The 22,183-nt window shown below is 43.7% G+C and overlaps 2 protein-coding genes across 2 annotated transcripts; both read left to right on the top strand.

Annotated features, from left to right (window-relative positions):
• Nucleotides 1–3,579: 3,579 nt before the first annotated feature.
• On the top strand, nt 3,580–14,074 carry LOC310785002 (uncharacterized protein; the record flags this gene model as incomplete). Its single annotated transcript, XM_083646008.1, has 6 exons — nt 3,580–3,681; nt 5,196–6,164; nt 6,675–7,794; nt 8,096–8,215; nt 11,200–12,471; nt 13,585–14,074. The coding sequence occupies 6 exons, from the start codon at nt 3,580–3,582 to the stop codon at nt 13,875–13,877; spliced, it is 3,876 nt and encodes a 1,291-aa protein (XP_083502134.1). The 3' UTR covers nt 13,878–14,074.
• Nucleotides 14,075–15,872: 1,798 nt separating this feature from the next.
• On the top strand, nt 15,873–19,284 carry tmem42b (transmembrane protein 42b; the record flags this gene model as incomplete). The annotated part of the gene is made up of 3 exons (XM_083646941.1): nt 15,873–16,049; nt 18,117–18,263; nt 19,138–19,284. The coding sequence occupies 3 exons, from the start codon at nt 15,873–15,875 to the stop codon at nt 19,282–19,284; spliced, it is 471 nt and encodes a 156-aa protein (XP_083503067.1).
• Nucleotides 19,285–22,183: the final 2,899 nt, after the last annotated feature.

The following is a 22,183-nucleotide window of genomic DNA, read 5'->3' as shown; positions in this document are numbered from 1 at the left end:
CTCTGAAGGACAGAGCGCCTCTACATCTCCAGAAGAGCCAGGATGGGCCTTCATCATGACCTGTAAATCAACACAAAAGCACTTGGCTACTGTGACCATAAACCCCAACCTCCCACATGACCTTTATCTCAGTGCATATTCATGACTATATCGTCTCATAGAAAAGTGTTTGGCGAGATAAAAACTCTGTTGATCTTTTGTTGAGCCTCCATTTCAGTGTTACCGAACATGTGGTGGCTGGCTTGTGTGTTATCAAGCGGCTCAGGGTGGCCTAGTTGTTGGGAAAAAAGGTCACACAACAAATGTGTCCTGTTGAAGTGTCCTTCAGCAACAAACTGAACCGCTGTCTGCGAAATAAGATGAATCGGAAAGGATTTTCGCAGTGTTTTTAAGGTATCCCATGGAATTAAAAGGTCTGAGAGGTAAGTGATGTAGAATAATTAAAGACCCCCCTAAAGTCATGTTTCAAGATGTATATAAAACACTTTACTTTGAATAATAATTTGTGTCTGATGGTTTTTCCCACAAAAAGCATAAATTATGTTGTTAAAATCATTAAAATGACTTCCCCTACTTCTGCCCCATTAAAAAATCCAAAGCAACCAATCAGGGTGATCTAGAACCTAACTAGCCAATCACAGCATACAACACAGGATTTCAACACATTCTCACTCCCAACTCGTGACAAAGAAGACAAGAAGGGTTCCTGACCGATCTACAGTATATGACAAATTGCGAGTGAGAATGTGTTGGGGCTTTAACTGCTGAATACTGGACAGTGATTGGCTCCAGGATTCGTGATGTCACAAATCATGCTTGTTGAAAACCGCCTTTTCAGTGAGATCAGAGAAACTTTCCACTTTCAGCAGATGATTGTGGAAACAGCCTTCTAGTGTCAAACTCTGCACATGCAGACATCATTCTGCACAGTGAAGCTCAGACATCCAACTGAAGGAACAAGAAGAAAAACAGATTTTTGACTTTTGGGGGTCTTTAAAGTAAAAGTTCTTGAGTCAGAGGTTCGGCTGACTTGAATATTGTAACGACCGGGGTTGACGCGTAAGGAAAGCACTCTGGCCCGTCGACATTGGGATTTGCTCCTTGGAATGATAGACCCGGGTTGGATTCCCACCTGTGCCGTTACAATATATTGAACATGATCCAAGGTCTCATGAGAGGAAGATATGTGCCAAACATCAAGGGTGCATTGATAGAGTTCTTCGAAGAGAAGGAGATTGTGTTGCAATGACGCACAGAGAGCTAACATCAGAACTGATAAGTTAGTGTTGAATACGGTGGCATGGTACAGTAAGCATTGGAACAGAGATGACAAATAGCTATGTGATGAACATTCAGAGCATTGATAAAAACATCTTAACATTAAGATGTGCTTATGAAATTGTTATGTGTGTGTAATTAAGTGAGTGATTAAAGGTGTAATGGTTAAATGTTCTACATCAGTATATGATTATGGGGAGGATAAGCAGAAATTAATTCAAAAGGGAAAGGCGTAAGCATGTGACATAACGATGACCCTGATGAAGGCCACAAGCCAAAAGGTGTTGGTCTAATTAAAGTTGTTCCTTATATAGGACAGGTGTTGCTGGAGGTCGTGACCTCTTGATAAAATTGAGCCTATTTTTGTCTATGAGCCACTGGTGGCTAAAGGTAAAGGTCACGGTGCCAAGTCTTCTCACTAATGAGGCCTTCACTTTGAGGACAGTCTTTTTGTTACATCTCCTCAGAGGCAGGTGCAGGACCAAAAACAGAGGAGGCTGACAAAGACACGGGAGGACAAGCCTTCAGTGAAAGCGTCACTGTCTCTTTGTACGCTCAATTATCGCTCAATTGAACAGGAAGGAGAGGGACCCCAATTAGCGTTGTGGTTTGACACTTCTGTTTGTCAAAGGCCCTTCAGGTTGGAACCTCCGAGCGAGAAGGTAAGAACTAATGGCTCCTCTTGATTTGAGACGTCTCCTGCTCAGAGGACACTCCAGAAAGACGACTGTTTAATAATGTGGCTGGAATAATGAGGAGACGCTTGTTTCAAGGTGACCGGTGCAGAAGCCACTGTCGCAGCCCACTGGCTCTCAGTCTGTCATCCACTTACTTCTTATATGAACTTGCATTCTCATATCTACTTGCACAACCACATGCATGCACACACGCACGCACACACACACATCCACACACAATATCATATATATATCATAACACACTATTCCTTTGAGCTTGTGATGTACTGTTTTACTATTACTTTACTTTTGTTTTTAATTATCCTGGTTTTTATCTGTTTTGTGTTCCTACTCTTCCTTAAAACACTGGGGGAAAAAATCTGTTAATTAAAAGTGCACTATAACTTGACATTATGATGCACGTGTAGCCTATAACAATAAAGTGATAATGGGTTTCTTTAAGGACTCATTTAGATTTTACTGCTCACAAACGCCAAGATAGAAAGGTAATATTGATTTGTGGTAGCTCGTTGTCAAAGCATCAACAAGCCATCAGCTCATAGTTCGAACTGACCATTAAGTGAAATGTGATTTATTATGACATTATAGAGTTTGTGGCACAGGTCACCTGTGCTAAATACAAGTCAATGATTTACATCCTAAGCAAACTTATTAAACTGTGATGTAAGGCCATAGTGGATGGGTTGTTTCCCCAAAGAACATTAGAGACATCTACTGGCCAGAAATATATATGTACATACATGCAATGAAGTAGATTCATAGAGAGCTTGATTTAAAGATGCTATATAATATTAACTTTTTTGTCCAAGGGCCAAATGGCTATTGAATTTTCTAATTTGACATATAGATGAGCCTAAAATAGTTTTTTGGGCTGGTGAGTGAAGCAAATTTAACAGTCACTTGCATATTGCATTTGGCTGGTGGCTCTGGTGTTAGTTCTGTGCCCTGCAATTAAGGTAATCATTAATTTGATATCAGGTTCCAGTCTGTAAACATATGATTTTGTCAACCAAGGAGTTACCTAATATCTTTTTAGGGAAGATTAGGGCCACATGTGTAAAATGTATAGAGCTCTGCGAATAATCTAGGAATTCTGCAAAAGAAGGGCTGAGTTATTATTCATTATTAATTATTAGAAAAAAGTTCTGAGTGTAAAGAATAGATTTTTTTTTAAACTACTTGATCAGTCGTTTTCTAAGATATCTTGTCCAAAGTTTGAAGTAAACTCTTCAAGTCATTATTTTCAATGCTGACACTATTGTAACCTGCATGTATTTATCTCTCTTCATCATCGCCTATGGCCAAATAAGAGATACACATCTCTCTAGAAAATCTGCTTAAGACTTGTGTCTTATTACAATACTCTGATTAATGCAGTTATTACAGGCCCATACATTAAGTAGTTCCTTTTTCCACCCATTTCCGCCCATAGTTCCACTTCTCTGACAGCCTCATCATTCTAAAGGGCACAGATAGCCTATGAGGGCAGCACTGTGTGTGTGTGTGTGTGTGTGTGTGTGTGTGTGTGTGTGTGTGTGTGTGTGTGTGTGTGTGTGTGCGCGTGTGAGTGTGTCCATTCCACTTATTATCATGTTTTAGCGTAATGAGCCTTTATAATGCGGCTCATCATTATGCTGAAGGGGGAACAGGGAACAGGCAACAGGCACCCGTCCTTGGGGTTCAAGCAGTCTGCATCAACACGAAGGTAGGCTACTCAGATATTTTATAGCCTACTAGTAAACATAGAAATACCACAGTAGTAAAAGTACAAAATTATTAGCATCAAAATGTAGGCTATTAAAGCCTCAAAATTAAAAGTAGGCTACTCATTGTGCAGAATGGCCCATTTCAGAATAATACAATATATCATTATGTTAACATAATCAAGCATCACTTTAATGTTGCAGCTGGAAACGGTGGGGGTTATAATTTGATTTGAGATTTTTTTTTTTTTTTTATTCCCACCCTACTCTGCCTCTGATTGGGTTGGCTCATGAGGAGGTTGTGTTTAGGCCAGAGCCGTGTTTAGGCATGAGGAGTGGTGATTGGTTAAGGTTAGGTAATATATCCAAGCCAATCAGAGGCAGAGTGGGGCCGGTCGGAACGAAAGAATCAGGGGGCGGTTGCAACACGGACCTTTTCTCTTGTAACACGGACAACTATGGCAAAAACAAAAAACAAACACAAAACGCAGGTGTTTTCGGCTTTTACGGGTATGTTTATTTTGTTGAAGATTATAAATGTATATAATCTGGTAGCCCTATCCGTAGGCTACGTATCAGTAAATGTGTAATTTATCATGCGAGCCTATCTGTGGTGCTAGCCAGGGTAAAGTTGACGGAGACATTACTTTTGTTACTTCAAAGTTTTCTTTGCTTTGTAGGAAATGCCTAGGAGTACAGTGAGGAAGACCAGCAGAGCTCGTTCAGATGTGTATCCTACAGCATGTCAGGTTGTTTTATCCGAGGGGAAGTCTATCAGAGAGATCAGAGGTTCTGCTAAGGAGGCTTTATACCGATATATGATGAGGAAAAATGAGGACAGCGCTGCCCGTCAGAGGGATTTCTCACCTGATTATGTGACGGATAGACCTTCAGCTGGATCAGCCACTGTGGAGCCAGCACCACCCGCTCGCTATAGGTTGTTCTCTGAAGAGCAAGAGGGTATGCTCAGAGAATATCTCCTAAAGGCTGCAGATATTTACTGTGGACTCGGTCCTCTTCAGGTAAGCTTGCCTTATACGTGTCACTTGTGACAGTTCATGTTTAGAGTGTGTGTGTGTGTGTGTGTGTGTGTGTGTGTGTGTGTGTGTGTGTGTGTGTGTGTGTGTGTGTGTGTGTGTGTGTGTGTGTGTGTGTGTGTGTGTGTGTGTGTGTGTGTGTGTGAGAGAGAGAGAAAGAGAGAGAGAGAGAGAGACACACACACAGGGTCAGCATTGCTACTGTTACATGGCTAACTAACAAAACCGAATATGAAATACATTTGATGTCTTCAGAATTCAATGACCATGTTCATAATCATTCATAAATTAGCCTAAGGCCATGCAAATTCATAAATAATTGATAAGTAACAAGTTAATTAATTGGATATTACAGTTCATGGGTTAAAAATGTTGGCACATTCATAAATGACAAGTTAAAAGCTAATTGAGTTAAAAAACAATATTATATTACTGGTTAAAAATGTGAATAAATCATTGTGGCCTTTTAATGTCCTCAGTTTCGTACGCTTATCTACCAGCTCGTCAAGAAGCATGAATGTGACTATCCGAAGACCTGGGATGCCCTGCGGGTGACCTGTGAGGACTGGTTTGCCAGCTTCCTAGAGCGGAATCCACAACTTCCCATTTGTCCTCCTGAGGACACCAGCCTGACGACAGGCTTCAATGACACTAACGTGGCAAACTTCTTTTCGAACCTGTTCAAAGTCCTGGACCACCACTGCTTCCAAGCCAAAGATGTGTGGAATGTTGCCGAGACCTGCACAGTCAGTGTCAGTGAGGAGAGTGAAGCGTCGGTCACCATGGCATTAGCTGTCAACGCTCAGGGTGACAGCATACCGCCTCACTTTGTGTTTCCCTGCAAAACGTACCATGAGCGCTTTGTGCGTGACGGCCCACCAGGCTGCATCGGCTCGTGCAGTGTGTCAGGCAAGATGCAGGAGGCCGACTTCCTGACATTCCTGAAGCACTTTGTGAACCACACCGGAGCGTCCCCCGAGTCAAAGGTGCTTTTGCTTCTTGACCTTGACAACCGTGTGGCTTACCTCTCGCTGGAAGGCATCGAGTATTGCCGAGCCAACGGTGTGGTGGTGCTCTCCTTCCCCCCCCACTGCTCCCACAAGCTCCAGCCCCTGGATCGCACTGTTTTCGGCCCCCTGAAGACGTACATCGTCGAGACTATATTGAATCGGTGGATGGAGGACAATCCTGGAAAAACCATGACCATTTACGACTTACCGGGTATTGTGGCATCAGCGCTTCCATCTGCTGTAGCACCAGACAAGATAACGGCCGGCTTCAGGTGCACAGGAATTTGTCCGTTTAATCCCGACATCTTCGGTGAGAGTGATTTCGCACCTCCTTCACCGCTTCCTCGCAATAGGTTGTTCAATAATGAGCAAGAGCGTCTGCTCAGAGATTATCTGCTAAAGGCTGCAGATATTTACGGTGGACTGAGTCCTGATGAGGTAAGCTTACTTACATACTTGTGACAGTTCATGTTTCGAGCATGTGCGTCAGGCTTTATTGCTAAGGCGTGTGTGTGTGTGTGTGTGTTGTGTGTGTGTGTGTGTGTGTGTGTGCGCGCGCGCGCGCGCGTGTGCGCACACGCGCGTGTGTGTGTGTGTGTGTGTGTGTGCTTGTGAGAGAGAAAGAAACGGGGTCAGTAATGGGGCTACACATACATCAGTCCAGGTTACATGGCTAACTAATGAAATAAATTGTATGTCTTTGGAATTCATTGACAGAGTTCATAATCATTCATAAATTTGCCTAAGTTCATGCAAATTCATAAATAATTGATAAGTTACAAGTTGATTACGGTAATTTAAAAACAATAAATAGCTATTACAGTTCATCGGTTAAAATTGTTGGCCCGTCCATTAAAAGATAATTGAGTTAAAAACAATATAAAGTAGATATTATAGTTCACCGGTTAAAAATTGTAATAATTCATTGTGGCACTTTAATGTCCTCAGGCTCGTAGGCTTATCTACCAGCTGGCCAAGAAGCATGGATGTGATTATCCAAAGACCTGGAATGTGCGCCAGATGACCGCCAGGGACTGGTGTACCTGCTTCCTCGAGCGGTATCCACAGGTTCCCATTTCCCGTCCTCAGGCCATCAACTTTTCAAGGTTGACAAACTTCACTGCCACCAATGTGGCGCACTTCTTCTCAAGCCTGTCCAAAGTCCTTGAACGCCACCGCTTCCAGGCAAAAGATGTGTGGAATGCCGACGAGACCAACACAGTCAGTGTCCAACTGCCAAACGACAAAATATTTGCCAGCCGAGTAAGGAAGCAGTTTGGCGCAATCCCGCCCACGGAGAGGGGGGCATCGGTCACCATGGCATTCGCTGTCAACGCTCAGGGCGACAGCATACCACCCCACTTTGTCTTTCCCCAAATTCCCAAAATGCACCAATGTGCCGAACCGATGCTTTGCGACAGCTTTATCTGTGACGGGCCCGCAGGCTGCATCGGCTCCTGCAGTGTGTCAGGCTGGATGCAGGAGGCGGACTTCCTGACGTTCCTGAAGCACTTTGTGAAATACACCGGAGCATCCCTCAAGTCAAAGGTGCTTCTGCTTCTTGATCTTGACAACCATGTCTCTCACCTCTCGCTGGAAGGCATCGAGTACTGCAGAGCCAACGGTGTGGTGCTGCTCTCCTTCCCCCCGCACTGCTCCCACAAGCTCCAGCCCCTGGACCGCAGTGTGTTCGGCCCCCTGAAGACATCCATCAACACAGCTATGAATCTGCGGATGATGGAAAAAGCGGAGAAAACCCTGAGCATGCATGACTTACCAGGCATTGTGGCGACGGCGCTTCCATTCTGTCTAACACCAGCCAACATAACAGCCGGCTTCAGGTGCACAGGGATTTGGCCGTTTAACCCCGACATCTTCGGCGAGAGCGATTTCGCACCCGAGCCAGCAGCAACCCCATCCACTGCCGACTCTGAGGATGAGGACTTCGGCCCGGAGGTGCTCCGGCCTTTTCCCAAGGCTGAACGTAGAAAGGAGCAGAGAAGCCTAAGAAAAAGATCAGCCGCCATCCTCACTGATGCCCCTGTGAGGGAAGTCCAGGAGGTCGAGTGTGAGTTTTTTATTAGGATCTCTTTTAGCCAAAGGCTACTCTTCCAAGAGTCCTGAAACATTAAAACATAAAACACATCATATCAAATACCATAAGGCATAACAACAACATAGCCTACAACATTACAACATATCAGTACATGTCCCTGTGCACAATTTTGTACAATATACAAAATGATATACAAATATGTTATCTGATTACTCTAAATACCCTAATATAACCTACCCTATAACATCCTACATGAGTTAGTCTGAATGCCCATCTAAAAATGTCTTGATGAACTTCTTAAAATCTCTTCTAGATGAAATTGGGATAGATGAGGAAAAGGTAAAGCGGAGGCCAAAAGCAAAAAGAAGGCTACCTGTACCTGTAGAGAAAGAGCCTGCCAAGCCGGGACGTGGTCCTCCTCGTCCTCGTGCAGGTAATGAATCAGAGTGCCTCACCTGTGGCGATGACTTCACCTCCTCCAGGCCAGGTGAAGTTTGGCTGCAGTGCATGTTCTGTGAGTGAGCACATGATGCATGCACAGAGGGAGACGTCATCTATATCTGTCACAACTGCAAGAGTGAATAAATAATCATCTGTTTATTTAGTTATATACTGTATATTATGTATTTTATATTTCATATTATATTATATAGTAGTACCTGTGTGTTACAGTTTTTCCCAAATGTTTAAACACATTTCCAGAAACTCTACACACAAAACGGAAAAGAGTTAACTACTTTGTCAAAACTCCACAAGTCTCTTGCAAAATGACACACAGCACTCTAAACCATGTTCCACCAAAACAATACACACAGCTATTATATGTTTATGTCTTATAGAGCACCCATTAAACACTGGTGTGATCAATTTAAAACACTACCATCAAAATAGTGTTTAGTTTAGTTTATTAGGATCCCCATTAGCCGCAGCAGGATGCTACGGCTATTCTTCCTGGGGTCCGTGTTCATGTATGTTTTGGCTTCCTGAGGCCGCGTCACATATTCGAATGCATGAAATTGTGTGGAAACGCCGTACAATGAGAAACACTACAAAGACATTGTTTTTGAGTGGCTTTCTGGGGATGTAATGATAAATCTGCACAGATACAAAAAGGTAACAAAGGAAATATGTCTTTGTTACTGCAATACAAAATGTTCAGCTGACTGTATAAGTCACCTGAGGTCTCTTACAGTAAGTGCTTTTCCAATTGAGTTTGCCCAGGTGAGACATGAGTGAGACCAATTGGTAATCCAGGTGTGGCATTTTGAAGGCCAGTGTTTTCAAGGTGAACAAAGTGTGCAAAATGACGTTATTTGGATTTAGAGTTTTGCAGAAATGGGTTCCATTCTTTGTGTGTATATGTTTGGGAAAAACTAGCATAATGAGCCATTATAATGCGGCTCATTATTATGCTGAAATTAACAGGAACATGTTGTTGGGGTTCAAGGCAGTCTGCATCAAGTGGAATAATACTTAACCCAGTCTGATGTACAGCGTGGACCGTTCTCTGCCCCGCTGGAGGACATGACATTAGCATTGATTGTCCTCCAGTGGTTCTCAAAGTAAGTTCCAGGGGATCCCCAGCAAAAAGGGGGATAATATTTATCTTCACTATAATTCAATCTAAGTAACAGAATGACAGAATGTATGACTATTTTTGCTCATTGGTTTCATGCACTTTCTGTAATAAAATATCAAAAATCAAAAATCTTATCAAATGGGTGCACCCTGGCCTGGGACAAAATCTTATCAAATGCGGGACTGTGGTCTCATTTGTGTTAGTTTCCAGTATTCATAAAACGGAAGGAGAGGAGGGACCAACAACCAGTTGTTGGTGCATTGTGTATTTCTTTTGATCAAATTATGCTTATCCTATCCACTTTCAAACAATTATTCAGTAGATTGCATATGGGAGACGTGTCCCTCTAGATTAATCTGTTGCTTCATTCCAAGCATGCCTTTAAAACAATAGGATATATAGGACTACGATTCCCACAATGCTGCACGGGCGTCGCAGCAGTTTACGCCATTTTTCCCTTCTTGGCTGAAGCTACTAGCTGCTGCAGAACGAAAACAACAACATACAGATTTAAAGCGCTTTAAACCTCAGACCTTTCCTTTTCCCCGTCGGCTTTCGTTGGTAAATAACTTTATAACCGCTAAAGCCAGCCGCTTGCAGCGGCAGGTGGGTGGGGATTGTTACGTCAGGAAATATAGCTTTCAATCCCGTTAGCCTAGCCTGCTAGCATTTCTGTCATTACTGTCAGTGATTTCTGAGCTGACAGTCTGTCTGACCCACGAGTCACGACTTAACATTTAGATTGAATCATAGTCCCATTACTAATAATTTATCATATTGAACACATAATAATATCTAACGTTAGTCACCAGCCAGTTTGTTTTGTCGTTTTGGTGGAAATGTTAGTTGCAGGGACTTTTCCATTTTTGTTTAGTTTGATTCACTGTATTTCTAATTGTACATCATGTTTATTTATGTTATGGTTTTTACTAGATCTAGCTAGCTAACTTCACTTGTCTCTAAGTAGTCTAACAGATCTAAAGGTCTTTGCACACAGTTTTTTTTTATCATCTGAAACAAAATCGTTACACAGAAACTTTGCACACTGAGTCCGATGTGTTTTATGAATTATGTTCGTTCTATTTGCAATGCGAGGCAAATATTCGTCCTTTCCAGGCTCGCCTGCATCCACATTAGAACATGACTGATTGATTGAATTTATTTGACAAATTACAAAACACAATATACCAACAAGCATACAGTATAAAGTAATTCATCGGGATATCACAATAAAGTCATAAGACTTATTTCCATTGCGATCCTGAAGTCTCGGCTGGGAGGCAGACAGAAAAGGGAGTGATGCTATTGATATCCCATGACAGGTGACAAGCAGCAGTGACTGATCTGCAGCAGTGGTGATGTGGACTGGATAAGGCAGATGGTAGCAGGTTGGTGCATGCTAGCCGCATCGCACTGGACAGGGGCTCCGTACTCGCCTTCACCTTGACAAGCCGACTGTGGCCGGGTGCCGCAGCACCGTTGCCCCTGGGAGAGGGAGCGGAGAGGGGCCAGTGAGTGAAGCGAGCACCGCATCTCTCCATCGGCCTCTGCTTAGACTGGAGCCTGCGCCTCGGGCTCTCACCCCCAAACACAGACACACACAGGTCAAACAGCTCGCCAAAGGCTTTTGACTGAAAGAAAATCGAACCTGTTCCAAAAACTTTAAATGCAATTTCGGAGTCAGTGTGTAAACATGAGTGATACAACATGAGGTCGTATTTATTTTCAAACGTGCGACAATTCCGGACAAAAAATACGGACTTGGTGTGCAAAAGCCTTAACTCAATGTCTGTCTCTATCAGATCTAGCTCTAACTCTTGTCTTGTCTGTCTGTTCAGACTCGGCAGCAGCGGTCCCACCCGTCGTCATGTCCCGCCGCGGCGAAGGCGTGGCGCTCCACCTGCAGTGTCCACTCTGTGGCAACTTCTCCAAGAGCCACGCCAACCTGCTGATGCACACGGCGGCGGCTCACCCCACCCAGCTGGACCACATGGCGGTGGGCCGCCTGGGGAACCTACTGCTGTACCAGAGCACCGCACACCTGTTCCACTGCGCCGAGTGCTTCTTCACGACCAAAGACTTCCCCAAGCTCTACCAACACATCATCTCCCAACACTGCGCTGGCGGACAGGGGCAGGGCGACGGGTTGGAGGCTGGGAGTGAGGGAGGAGAGAAGGACAAGACAGCCGAGGTGGAGGAGGAGGAGGGAGGGAAGGAGCTTTCTCAGAAGCAAAACAGGAGTAATGAGGAGGAGAACACAGGAGAGGAGGAAGAACGCGATGAGGCTGTGAAGAGAAAGCCGAGTAATGAGGAGAAGACAGGAGAGGAGGAAGAGAGTGATGAGGCTGTGAGTGTGAAGAGAAAGAGGAGCAGCAAGGAGGAGAAGACAGGAGAGGAGGAAGAGAGTGATGAGGCTGTGACGAGAAAGAAGAATAATGAGGTGAAGCCAGGAGAGGAGGAAGGGAGCAATGAGGCTGTGAAGAGAAAGAAGAGTAAGGAGGAGAAGACAGGAGAGGAGGAAGGGGATGATGAGGCTGTGAAGAGAAAGAGGAGCAATGAGGAGGAGAAGACAGGAGACGAGGAAGAGAGCGATGAGGCTGTGAAGAGAAAGAGGAGTAGCAAGGAGGAGAAGACAGGAGAGGAGGAAGAGAGCATTGAGGCTGTGAAGAGAAAGAGGAGTAGCGAGGAGGAGAAGACAGGAGAGGAGGAAGGGGACGATGAGGCTGTGAAGAGAAAGAGGAGCAGCGAGGAGGAGGAGGAAGGCGAGGGGAACGACCAGCGGCCGGACTCTGGTGACGGCGACGACTACGTGCTGCATTTCGACGGCCGTGTCTATCGCTGCCTGAACTGCAGCTGGAGGCACAAGCTGAAGCTTCTTGCCATCAACCACGCAGTGCGGAAGCATGACATCCCCAGGATGTATGTCGTCAAGGGCATCAAACGAGACCCCGTGGACAGACCCGCCCACCAGAACACCACTGAGGAAGACGAGGCGTCGCTGGCCAACAACAACCTGCTGAAGGAGGAAAAGGAGGCAACGTCTAAAGTGATTCGCTTCATCACCAACCGCTTCGTCTGTCAAATTTGTGGATGGAAGACCAAGCTGAAGGGTACTGAGAATACCACCACTTTTAGTATTAGTAGTTGTAGACTACAAGTACTAGTGTTAGTAGTGTAGTAGTTAGTACCACTCAGAGGTGATAGAAGTAAACAAACAAATTCCTTACTAAAAAACTAAAAATGCAAATACTCATCTAAAAACATACTCTGGTAGAAGTTGAAGTACCACTTCAAATCCTTTACTCAAAGTACATGGTCTTAAAATTTACATATACATAAAAATAAGTCATTCTCTATTTCTAAAGTTCTAAACTGGTCCTGTGTTGAGCGCTCCTCTGAATCCACAAAAGAGTCTGCAGCTCAAATCACAAACGTTAATTCTAGCAGCTGAATTCACAGTCTATTTTCTCTCTTATTGCTTCTCTCTCTGTCCCTTTCATTCCTTTATGATGGATGCTTCTTGGAACAAGCAGCCAGTCTCATTTGGCGCTTGATTAGCTGCTTTGGGAATGGAAGCTGTCTGATGCGCAAAATAATTTTCTTTTATAAAATGAGTTGATGTCCTGGCAGTAACAAGTCAGTTTTGGAAATGTAGGGAGTAGAAGGAATAGATTTTTCTTTTGAAATGTAGTGAGTAAAATGTCTTAAGTGAAAGAAAAGCTACGAGGCGAAACTAGAGGCACGGTGGCGCAGTGGTAGCACTGTCGCCTCACAGCAAGAAGGTCCTGGGTTCGATTCCCACTTGGGACGCTGAGGGTGTGTCCCCATCCCCATGTCCTCAGTGCCCACGGCCCAGGTGGGGTCGTCAAAAAGGGCCTTTCTGTGTGGGGTTTGCATGGTGTGCTTCCCTGGGGTTTCCTCCAGATAGGAACCCCCCGCTAAAAACATGCAAAAAAATAATACAGATACTTGAATCCTACTTAACAATCATGTTTTTTTTTTAAACTTTGTTACATCCATAGACTGTATAAAGAAAGGTTACATCCCACCTCTGGTAGTACTACTACTACACTACTACTGTTGTACCACTACTGCTAAAAAAAAAATTGAAAAAAAAAATCTTATTAAAACATAAATCACAAGAAAGAGACGTGATGGACTTTGTGCATGTTTCCCATTCTACTGTTGAGTAAAACTGTGTGTGTGTGTGTGCACGCCTGCAGGTTTTGCCATCACTCACGTAGTGCGCAGCCACAACGTGGAGCGTCCGTACAGCTGTAAGCATTGCAAGCTCCGCTTCTTCCTGCCAAGCCTCCTGCAGTACCACGTGGCCTTGCAGCACCGCCCCGGACGCTACGCCTGCCCCTTCTGCTGCTTCCGCTCGGACTTCATGGGAGGCTTCAGGAGGCACTGCGGCCGCTGCGCCGTACGGGACGATCAAGACGAGGAGGGGGGCGGTGAGGAGGCAGAGTACGCTTGGAGGGGGAGGACATCCAGTAACTCAGCACTGGATTAGAGCTTCACCAGTGGCCCGTTCACTTCAACACAGCACCTGACCGGAGGTCAGAGTGGAAGCAGAGCAGCAGACTGTCCCAACACAGCAGCTGATCTGAGGTCAAGACTGTAGAAGAGGAAAGAGACTCAGAGACCAAACGTTACATTTAGGTTAAGTGTTGTTCCAGGTTCCAGTCTGATTGTCCATGATGGAGTCCAGTTTACTACAAGTAGATTAAAGTTGAATAGTTATGTGTAGTTATTGTCTTTTCTTACTCTTAAACTACTCAGCATGCTAACGTCTGTGTGTCTGAACCAAAGTGCCAGACTTTACAACAGGATTAAACATGTTTACAGCCTGGTTCAAAAACAGTTTTGGTCTATATGGTCTAATTTCATCTTTCATGATAACTGTAAACAACTCACCCATTCAGAGCCTGGAAAAGACTGTTTCAGGCGTGATTGACATGTTGCCTGTCCAGTAATGGCGCATCTTGCCAATCATGGATGGACCAATAGCAGGCAGGTGGGAAGCCCCTGGTCTCGTCTAGTGCGAGCTGCGCAATAACCCCAAGATGGTGACGGCCACACGTCCATATTCTAGGCTTCAAAACGGGATTCCAAAAACCAATGGGTGACGTGACGTCATGCTGACTATCCATGTTTTTTATAAGGTCTATGGTCTGAACTGGCAGCACTTCAGTTGGTTTGATCTGCTGCAGTGCAGTCTGCTCTGCAGGTTGTGTTCAGTCTCAGTTATCTCAACACAGTTATCTAGTTTTGGTTATTGTTCCACAACTCCAGCTGTACTGTGAGGATAATTTTCACTAAGCGATTTTCCAATCACTAGAGGGCGACAGAAACTGCAACACATTTGTAAATGAACCACAGCAAAACTGCTGGACTACAGAGGCCCCAAACAGCTAAACTAACATACCTTTGGGGAAGTCTTACTGGTTACCAGTCTCACTTTGACAGATTTTTCTCTAGCTGAATGGCACATGTCCCACAATGACAAGTGAAGATGCAGGTAGCAAGTTTACTGGTTTAACTAGTTTCCTCGGTCGTTTACTTCATCGATTCTTCCATTAAAACATTTCAGGAATGGGAGGGGGAAGAAAAGAGAAAACAGCAAGACAGCTGGATATTGGTTTATATGACTCAGTTAAATCTCCACACAGTAGCTTCAAGAATAGTTACAGGGTCTGAACTTGTCGTTGCATGTTTAAAGAACCATAATGTCTCTTTTGTGAGAGTGAATGTCTGCAGCCAGTCAGGAGCTTCTCAGCAGCTCCATAGATGAACTCTGGGCAACCTTTATTGCAGTTACACTGGTTCATGTTTCATCTTTTGTTTACTGACATGACATTTGTACAGATGTTTTTGGCTCAAACACAGCAGAGCGCTGTGCGTTGCGACGGGCAGAAGCCGTGTGTTTCTCCAGAGCTGCAGTTCCGTTCAGGTCTGGCTTCTACAGTCATTGATTTTGTGGGTGCACTGGTACTTTTGAAGAGCCAAGTGGTTTTTTTCTTTCTCTCTTTTTGCACTATAATAATCAGAATAGACAATGAGATGAGTTGATATTTACAGTGCACAGTCATTTGGATAAATACTCAATATACAATACATAGACTATAACATAGTTTACATTGTAATCCTGCTAGTAATTAAAAAAATACTACTAAATGTAACTGTAATCTTTATTACTACATCTTTTTTCTGTAACTGTAAGCGATTACAATTACCTTTATTGTACCCTGATTACAGTAACCTGCGTACATGTAATCCGTTACTTCCCAAGCCTGCTCCTGACCATAGATATACACTGCTGACCATTTGTTTGGATTGGTGCGACTGCCACCGGGCGGCTGTTTGTAGGAACTGCAACAACGTGCTCGGTGACACAGACAGGAGGCGGCTCAATCCGGACCAGCAGCAGGCAGCAGCAGCAGCATCAGCAGCAACGCAAATGTAATGATGGATTAGAAAAGAATGTTCCTTGGCTGTCCTGTGAAACATGTTGCCCGGAGTTTTCTATGCCCTGCTGGCGGGCTTCCTGGGTGCCGTGGCGTCGTCGTCGGCAAAGCTGTCTCTCGGTGCCGACTACCTGAAAGGGGTTTGTGAAACGGGACTCCGGACGTGGGGAGAGCAGCGGAAATTTAGACAAGCGGACGAAACTACCGCCTGTGACTGGGTGAGGCATCGCCGCAGATAAAACTCGCTTGAATTATTAACAGGGCAGCAGGGATTGGGCTGATGGCGTTGAATAATGTAGCAGCACCGCGCCTGCCTGCAGCGGCCCGGGTGTTTTCTCACGGAGCGCGGGCGGGATGAAGTTGGGGTCTCCCCGCTGACTCCAGCTCGCAGCATCAGCACCACAGCATCATCAGGCGCAGCGTGCTGCTATGGGAGCAGCCCAGCGCTCTCGCTCTCGTGCCGTGTCCGCGTGCTGAACGACATTGCAGCCCGTGCGACCCCTGTTGAAGTCGTTTTAAGATTTAATAGCTAAGTTTGACTATCCGGAATTATTAACATTATAGATAACAACGTCACTTTGACTAGCCGTAATTGTGACTAGACAGAATTTTCATTCAAGATATCTATAACGTCATTCTGACTAGTCAAAAAGAAAATTGCAGCTGTCTACAATGACATTCTGACTAGGACAAATGACGTCACTTTTGCCATTCATGTGGATGGGGTTTCTCATTACATAGGAGGCGATACAATTAATTTGCAGATATTCGCAATTCACGTTGCACATATCCGCAAATGAATTATGACTAGTTGTAATTCCAGTTTCAGATATCTACAAGATAACGTCATTTTGACTAATATAATTCCAATTCAAGATATAATACAACTCATTCTCACTATTAGTTAATTTAAGATATCTAGTAGCCTATCTAAAAAGGATATCAATAGATATCTTGAATTGAATATATATATAACCAGAATTAGGCTATAAATCAGAATTAAAAGATACCTGAAACTGGAATTACAACCAGGGGTAGTGGAGGATACGCAGTTTACCCACCTCTTTGAAATGAGGCAGAGTTTAGGGTACTCATCTATTTTCAGATCAACTATCAATCAATGAGGGGAAAAAGGTGGGTAAACTCTTCGCCTAGTTTACCCATCTCTGTATTTACCACTACAACCCTGATTACAACTAATCATAATTCAGTTGCAGATATAACCGTAGATATCTCTAATGAGAAACACCATACCATGGCAAAAGTGATGCAATTTGTTGTTGATGATGTGGATATCTGAAATTACAATTGTGGATAGAAAGAATGTCACTATGTAGCTGAAATGTTCTAATGACGTTATCTTGGATGGAAATTATGACTCGTCACAATGTAATTCTGACTAGTCAAAATGTTGTTGATATCTGTAATGTTGATTTTGGAGAGTCCAACGTAGCTAAATGTTAAAACGGCTTGTTCCTTGTTCCAGACTTTCTAACAATTGAGCAAGCTAGAAGAACGTTATGTCGCATTCATAAAGAGGCCAAGTTTCTTGAATGACCTTCAGACTCGGCACTGGTCTAGTTTGACAACAAGAGCATCTGAGGTCTATCTGTAACCTTAATTAAATGGTTGAAATGCCTCCTCTAATCTCAAATTGGATGTAGTAGAATTTTAATAGGATTAAAATAGCCTGTGATTCTTGCAGGTTGGATGCAAAAACTGATTTGTTTAAAAAAAAAAAAAAGCATTTGTATGACATTGAAACATTTTAACTGCCTGATATATTGACTATATTTGCATGTCACATGTCATAAAACCTGGAGGTATACTGAAAAGCTATGAAATGCATAATAACATAGAGGATTTGTGCGATACTGCAGCACTAAGCCTATGTTTCAATAGTCTATCTCCACGTCTATGAAAGATATTTGTATACAAATGCATGTTATCTCCACTCTCTCTCTCCCCCCACTCCTGTAGCAACTCTTTCACACACTTTGCTTACAACACTGTAGACACTTAGACCATCAGAACTAGTCATGGCAGCACTCCATCAGATATGTGATACACAGGAGGACCTACCGAACACCAAACTATTGAGAGCTCATCATCCTTAAACTATTTCAAAAAGAAACCGACAGTTGTTGAGTGCAAATCAAACCAGATGTTTCAGGCATGTATAAACAGTATAAACCAGTCCACATCTCGTGCCCTCAGCAGCAGAAAGCAGTGAGCTGTCACTCACTTGTTTATTACAGTATTCTTTTCTCTCTCTCATGGTTCAGCTCCACATCCCTCTGAGGCTTGTGTGCGGCGGGCTGCTCTTCACCTGCAATGCTGTGATGTGGACCTTCCTCTCCAAGGCCCTCAGGTACTCCTCCTCCTCCACCCGAGCCACTGTGACCACCACCGCCTCCAACTTCGTCTCCTCCGTAAGTAGTGCAGCCTCTCTTCCTTGCCCTCTGTTGTCTTGTTTTAGTAGTTTTAGTAGGCTACTCCTCTAAGGTTGTCAAAAGTATCGATAGCATCGATAAGTATCAATACAATTTTTTCTAAATGGATACAATACTTATTTGCAACTGGTATATTGATACTAAAAATTTGAAACAGATACAATACTCATTTGCAACAGTATTGATATTGAAACAGTGCTTTCTCTTAATGAAAAATCAAAACATACTACTGATTTTTCCCTCCCTATCATTGGTGGGTGTCTGTTGCTTCAACAAGCTAAAAGTGTTCTGATAGGCTGATGACTAGAGCAGGGGTAATCTGCTGTGGGTAAATGCAGAGTTTTATCGGGCTTATATTATGGAGAAGCGTGCGTCTGTCCGTCCATCTGTCTTCGTTTATTTTTATGCCTCTTGATGTGTTGTCATCCTCCCCGTAGTGTTGAAAATGGTATCGATATTTTCCTCGATATCGCTAGTGAAGTTAGAAATTCTAGTCTCATGACAACCCGATCCTCCATTCACTGACAGCTAAGTGAATGGTTTTCCCAAGGCCTGGAGCCAAATACTTCACACCACCATAGTGGAGCGTCAGTTCATTTCAGAGTGACCTTCCCATCATCGGCTTCACTTTAGAAAATAGGCCGGGCTATTTCCAGAATGAATTGTCCTCGTGAAATACCTAAAGGGATTTCTTGTCAAAGTGCAACTCTATGTTTGACATTTCCCACCAGAGAAACTTTTGTCAAACTAATGGCTGTTGTATAAACTTAATCAACATTTGACCTAGTGCAATCCTTTGGAGCAAGTGGTATTGATGACTAATGCCAAACCTTGATTTCTTGTTTCCTTGCAGGCTTTCTTGGGCCGGTTGATCTTCGGGGAAACCCAGATAACGTTGTGGTGGGTGGGGATCTCCCTGACCTTCTCTGGCCTGCTGGTACTGCAGAGAGCCTCGCCGCAGGATGGATACCAGAGCGCAGTGGCCAAGAGGGAGGAATAATCTATCTTGCCTCCATTAGCTCTTTTCAGCAGTTTGGCTAGCTGTGGCACGTTGGGTTTCAGTTTGGCTAGCTGTGGCACGTTGGGTTTCAGTTTGGCTAGCTGTGGTACACTAGGTTTCAGTTTGCATCCTCATTGATTATTCATCCAGCCAAAGAACGGCAAGATTGAAAATTAGCAAGCGCATCTAGCACACTTCGATTAACATCTACTTTAAGAAGTGGAGTGAAAATAGAAGGAGAATTACCAGTTCCAATGTTCTCCCTCCAATCACTTTCTTGTGAAATAATTTCATATGTTAGCAATTCAAACTAAATGCTACACACATTTTTCTTAATGATATACAGGAAGTGTTCAATTTATAATCAGTGAGCATTAAAACAGTGCTGGCTCAGCTGTGATCCAGCCTGGTTTGGTTCAGGTCTGAAGTCAGTGGAGATGCTGGCCTGCAGCCAGGCGGGCCATGGCACAACTGAAGCCTGGCTGCTGGAGACAAGGTAATAACTCCTCCCTGGGTCCAGTTTCCTCAAAGCTCGATAATCATCTTTGTCTACAGGCTTACACGACAAAAATGATTTAAGTTGCTTTCGGGAAGGTTTATACTGTAGTCGCTGCACAACTCATCGCCTGATGGAATTGAAAGTGTGAATGAAAGAGAGAGAGAGGGAGAGAGAGAGAGAGAGAGAGAGGGAGGGAGAGAGACAAGAGGGAGACCGATAATGCAACCCAACATGAATATGATTTGGGGACTTGGGGGACCAGAAGCATTTAGTGGATGAATGAGTGTGCACTGTGTATTGACAGACTAATCTGAAGTCAGACTTCAATCGTTTGGGTTTTGTACGTGAGCAATGGACAAAAATAGTATCACTGGCAACATGCATGACGTCACCGTTAATCAGCATTATGCATCACAGCCGTCAGATCACCAAAGCCTTTTTTATTCTCACATACGACGACACTCACTGTAAACATCCTAGACTGTGCATGCTCAAAGTGATGTTTCAGTCAACGTACATACTGTAGCTTACTAGCTGCACTTGTATCTTCACACATGCTAACGCATCATGCCAATGTAGCGCTGAAAGCGCCTCATCCCTGCTAGGAATCTGCTGCCTGGCTTGGTCTTTCTTGATAGCTTTAACCTCAAGATATGAGCATGGCACATTTAAGGGTTCAGAGGCAGCTGGTCTTTCATTTAATGACAGCTGCATGTTCTGACCAAGGCCCGGACCCAAATAACTCACACCACAGCATCCCAGAGCATCCGTTCATATCAGAGCCACCTTCCTGTTAGGATGTTGATCATCGGGCTGATGATCAAATATACATAAAATGCTGCCTAATATAACTTTAAAAAATAAAATAACAAATATTGTGCATGTCGGACAACATACAACGATACCGATATAGCTGTGATAGGCCAATAGCGGTCAATAACCGATATATGGGTCGGGCTCTGCTTCCTATCAGCTGCTTTGTTTATGTCAACAGAGAATCATGTGACTTAAAGGAGGACTTTGCCACTTTTCAATCAGCTCTGTATCATTATAATCTTGGCAGTTTATGCAGATGAACATACAGTATGTTCACCGTCTCCAACTGACATGCCTGCGAATGAACTGGGAGCTCTCGGTGCAGGCTAGATGGAGAGAAGTTAGACATTGTTCATTTGCACATACTACCAACATTATAATGATACAAAGCGGGTTGAAAATAGGCAAAGTCCTCCTTGAACTCTTTCTGTTGAGCCGTGCATTTGCAAACACAGATTTTCTCTTTTACAAGTCGTCAATATCAATCCATCAACCCATTATCACACTCGGGTCACACAGACATGTGCTTGCACACAATGCTTCCTTCTACATCCATGCAGAGGCCAGTTGTCAGTGAGAGAGAGCAAAAAACATGATACTTCCTATCTATATATCCTATAACACTGTGATGTGTCTAATAGGGAGGGGCTTTGAGCATTAATAATGGCAATACATGTTACTGGGAGGATATTTCAGTAAACATAAAGTAAGTTAAGTAAGTGTACTATAGTATACAGGGATGTAACTGAGAATGACATCAAAGGTTAGCATTATGCATAATGGCATGGTGCTTTGAGTTCACACTTTGCTGTTGTTTTGATACATATCAGCCCTCATAATATAAAGGCATAATGGTAGCTATAATATCGGATCTATCTATTCTGTAATATCCCACAGCAGTGACAACGCACAATATATCAGACGTCCTTCCAAAATGCAGCTGTGACTGCAGCTTTTTCTATGGTGTTATTTACATGCATCCCTGTTTAATGTGATTGCAGTGACAAACGTGATTATGCAGCTATCTGCCATAGTGACAGGCTGGCTGAGTGATGTTACATATAGGCTCCTATAGAGAGAGCAGGGCTGCACTCACCACACGGGATGTTTCAGAAGTGGAGATTGTCGACACCTGAGCCCTTCTCGTCGCTCGCAGCTGAGCTATGCAGTTGCGGGGACAACGAAAAGCGCATTCACTTGTTTATATCTCCACTTTTTGGATCCTGGCTATGCTACTTACGTTACTTAACCTACCTTTGATATCTCTAATCTGTGCTTTTGATTCAGAAGACTTTTTGTGCCTGCATTTCTTCCTGCTGAGTTAGCAGTATGACATGAGGGCAAACCATCAACCTGTGAATCCACTCTCACTGTAAGCCAACCAATCATCGGAGCAGCGTTGCAGTATCCACATTTGTAGTTGTGTGACAGTGGTATATCCTTGAGTGTGATGTATTTATATCAATGTACACATAAACTAGATGTGGTCATGCTCAGATATTAGACCTGACAAGGTGTGTGTGACATAGATAAGTTATTATGCTGCGCTGCGAGATAATAAATAAGATCAGTACATTTCTTAGG

Source organism: Poromitra crassiceps (assembly GCF_964638095.1).
Source record: "Poromitra crassiceps genome assembly, chromosome: 11".
NCBI classification, from domain to species: domain Eukaryota; kingdom Metazoa; phylum Chordata; class Actinopteri; order Beryciformes; family Melamphaidae; genus Poromitra; species Poromitra crassiceps.
Note: the sequence above shows the minus strand (reverse complement) of the source record. Positions and strands in the feature narration are given on the sequence as shown.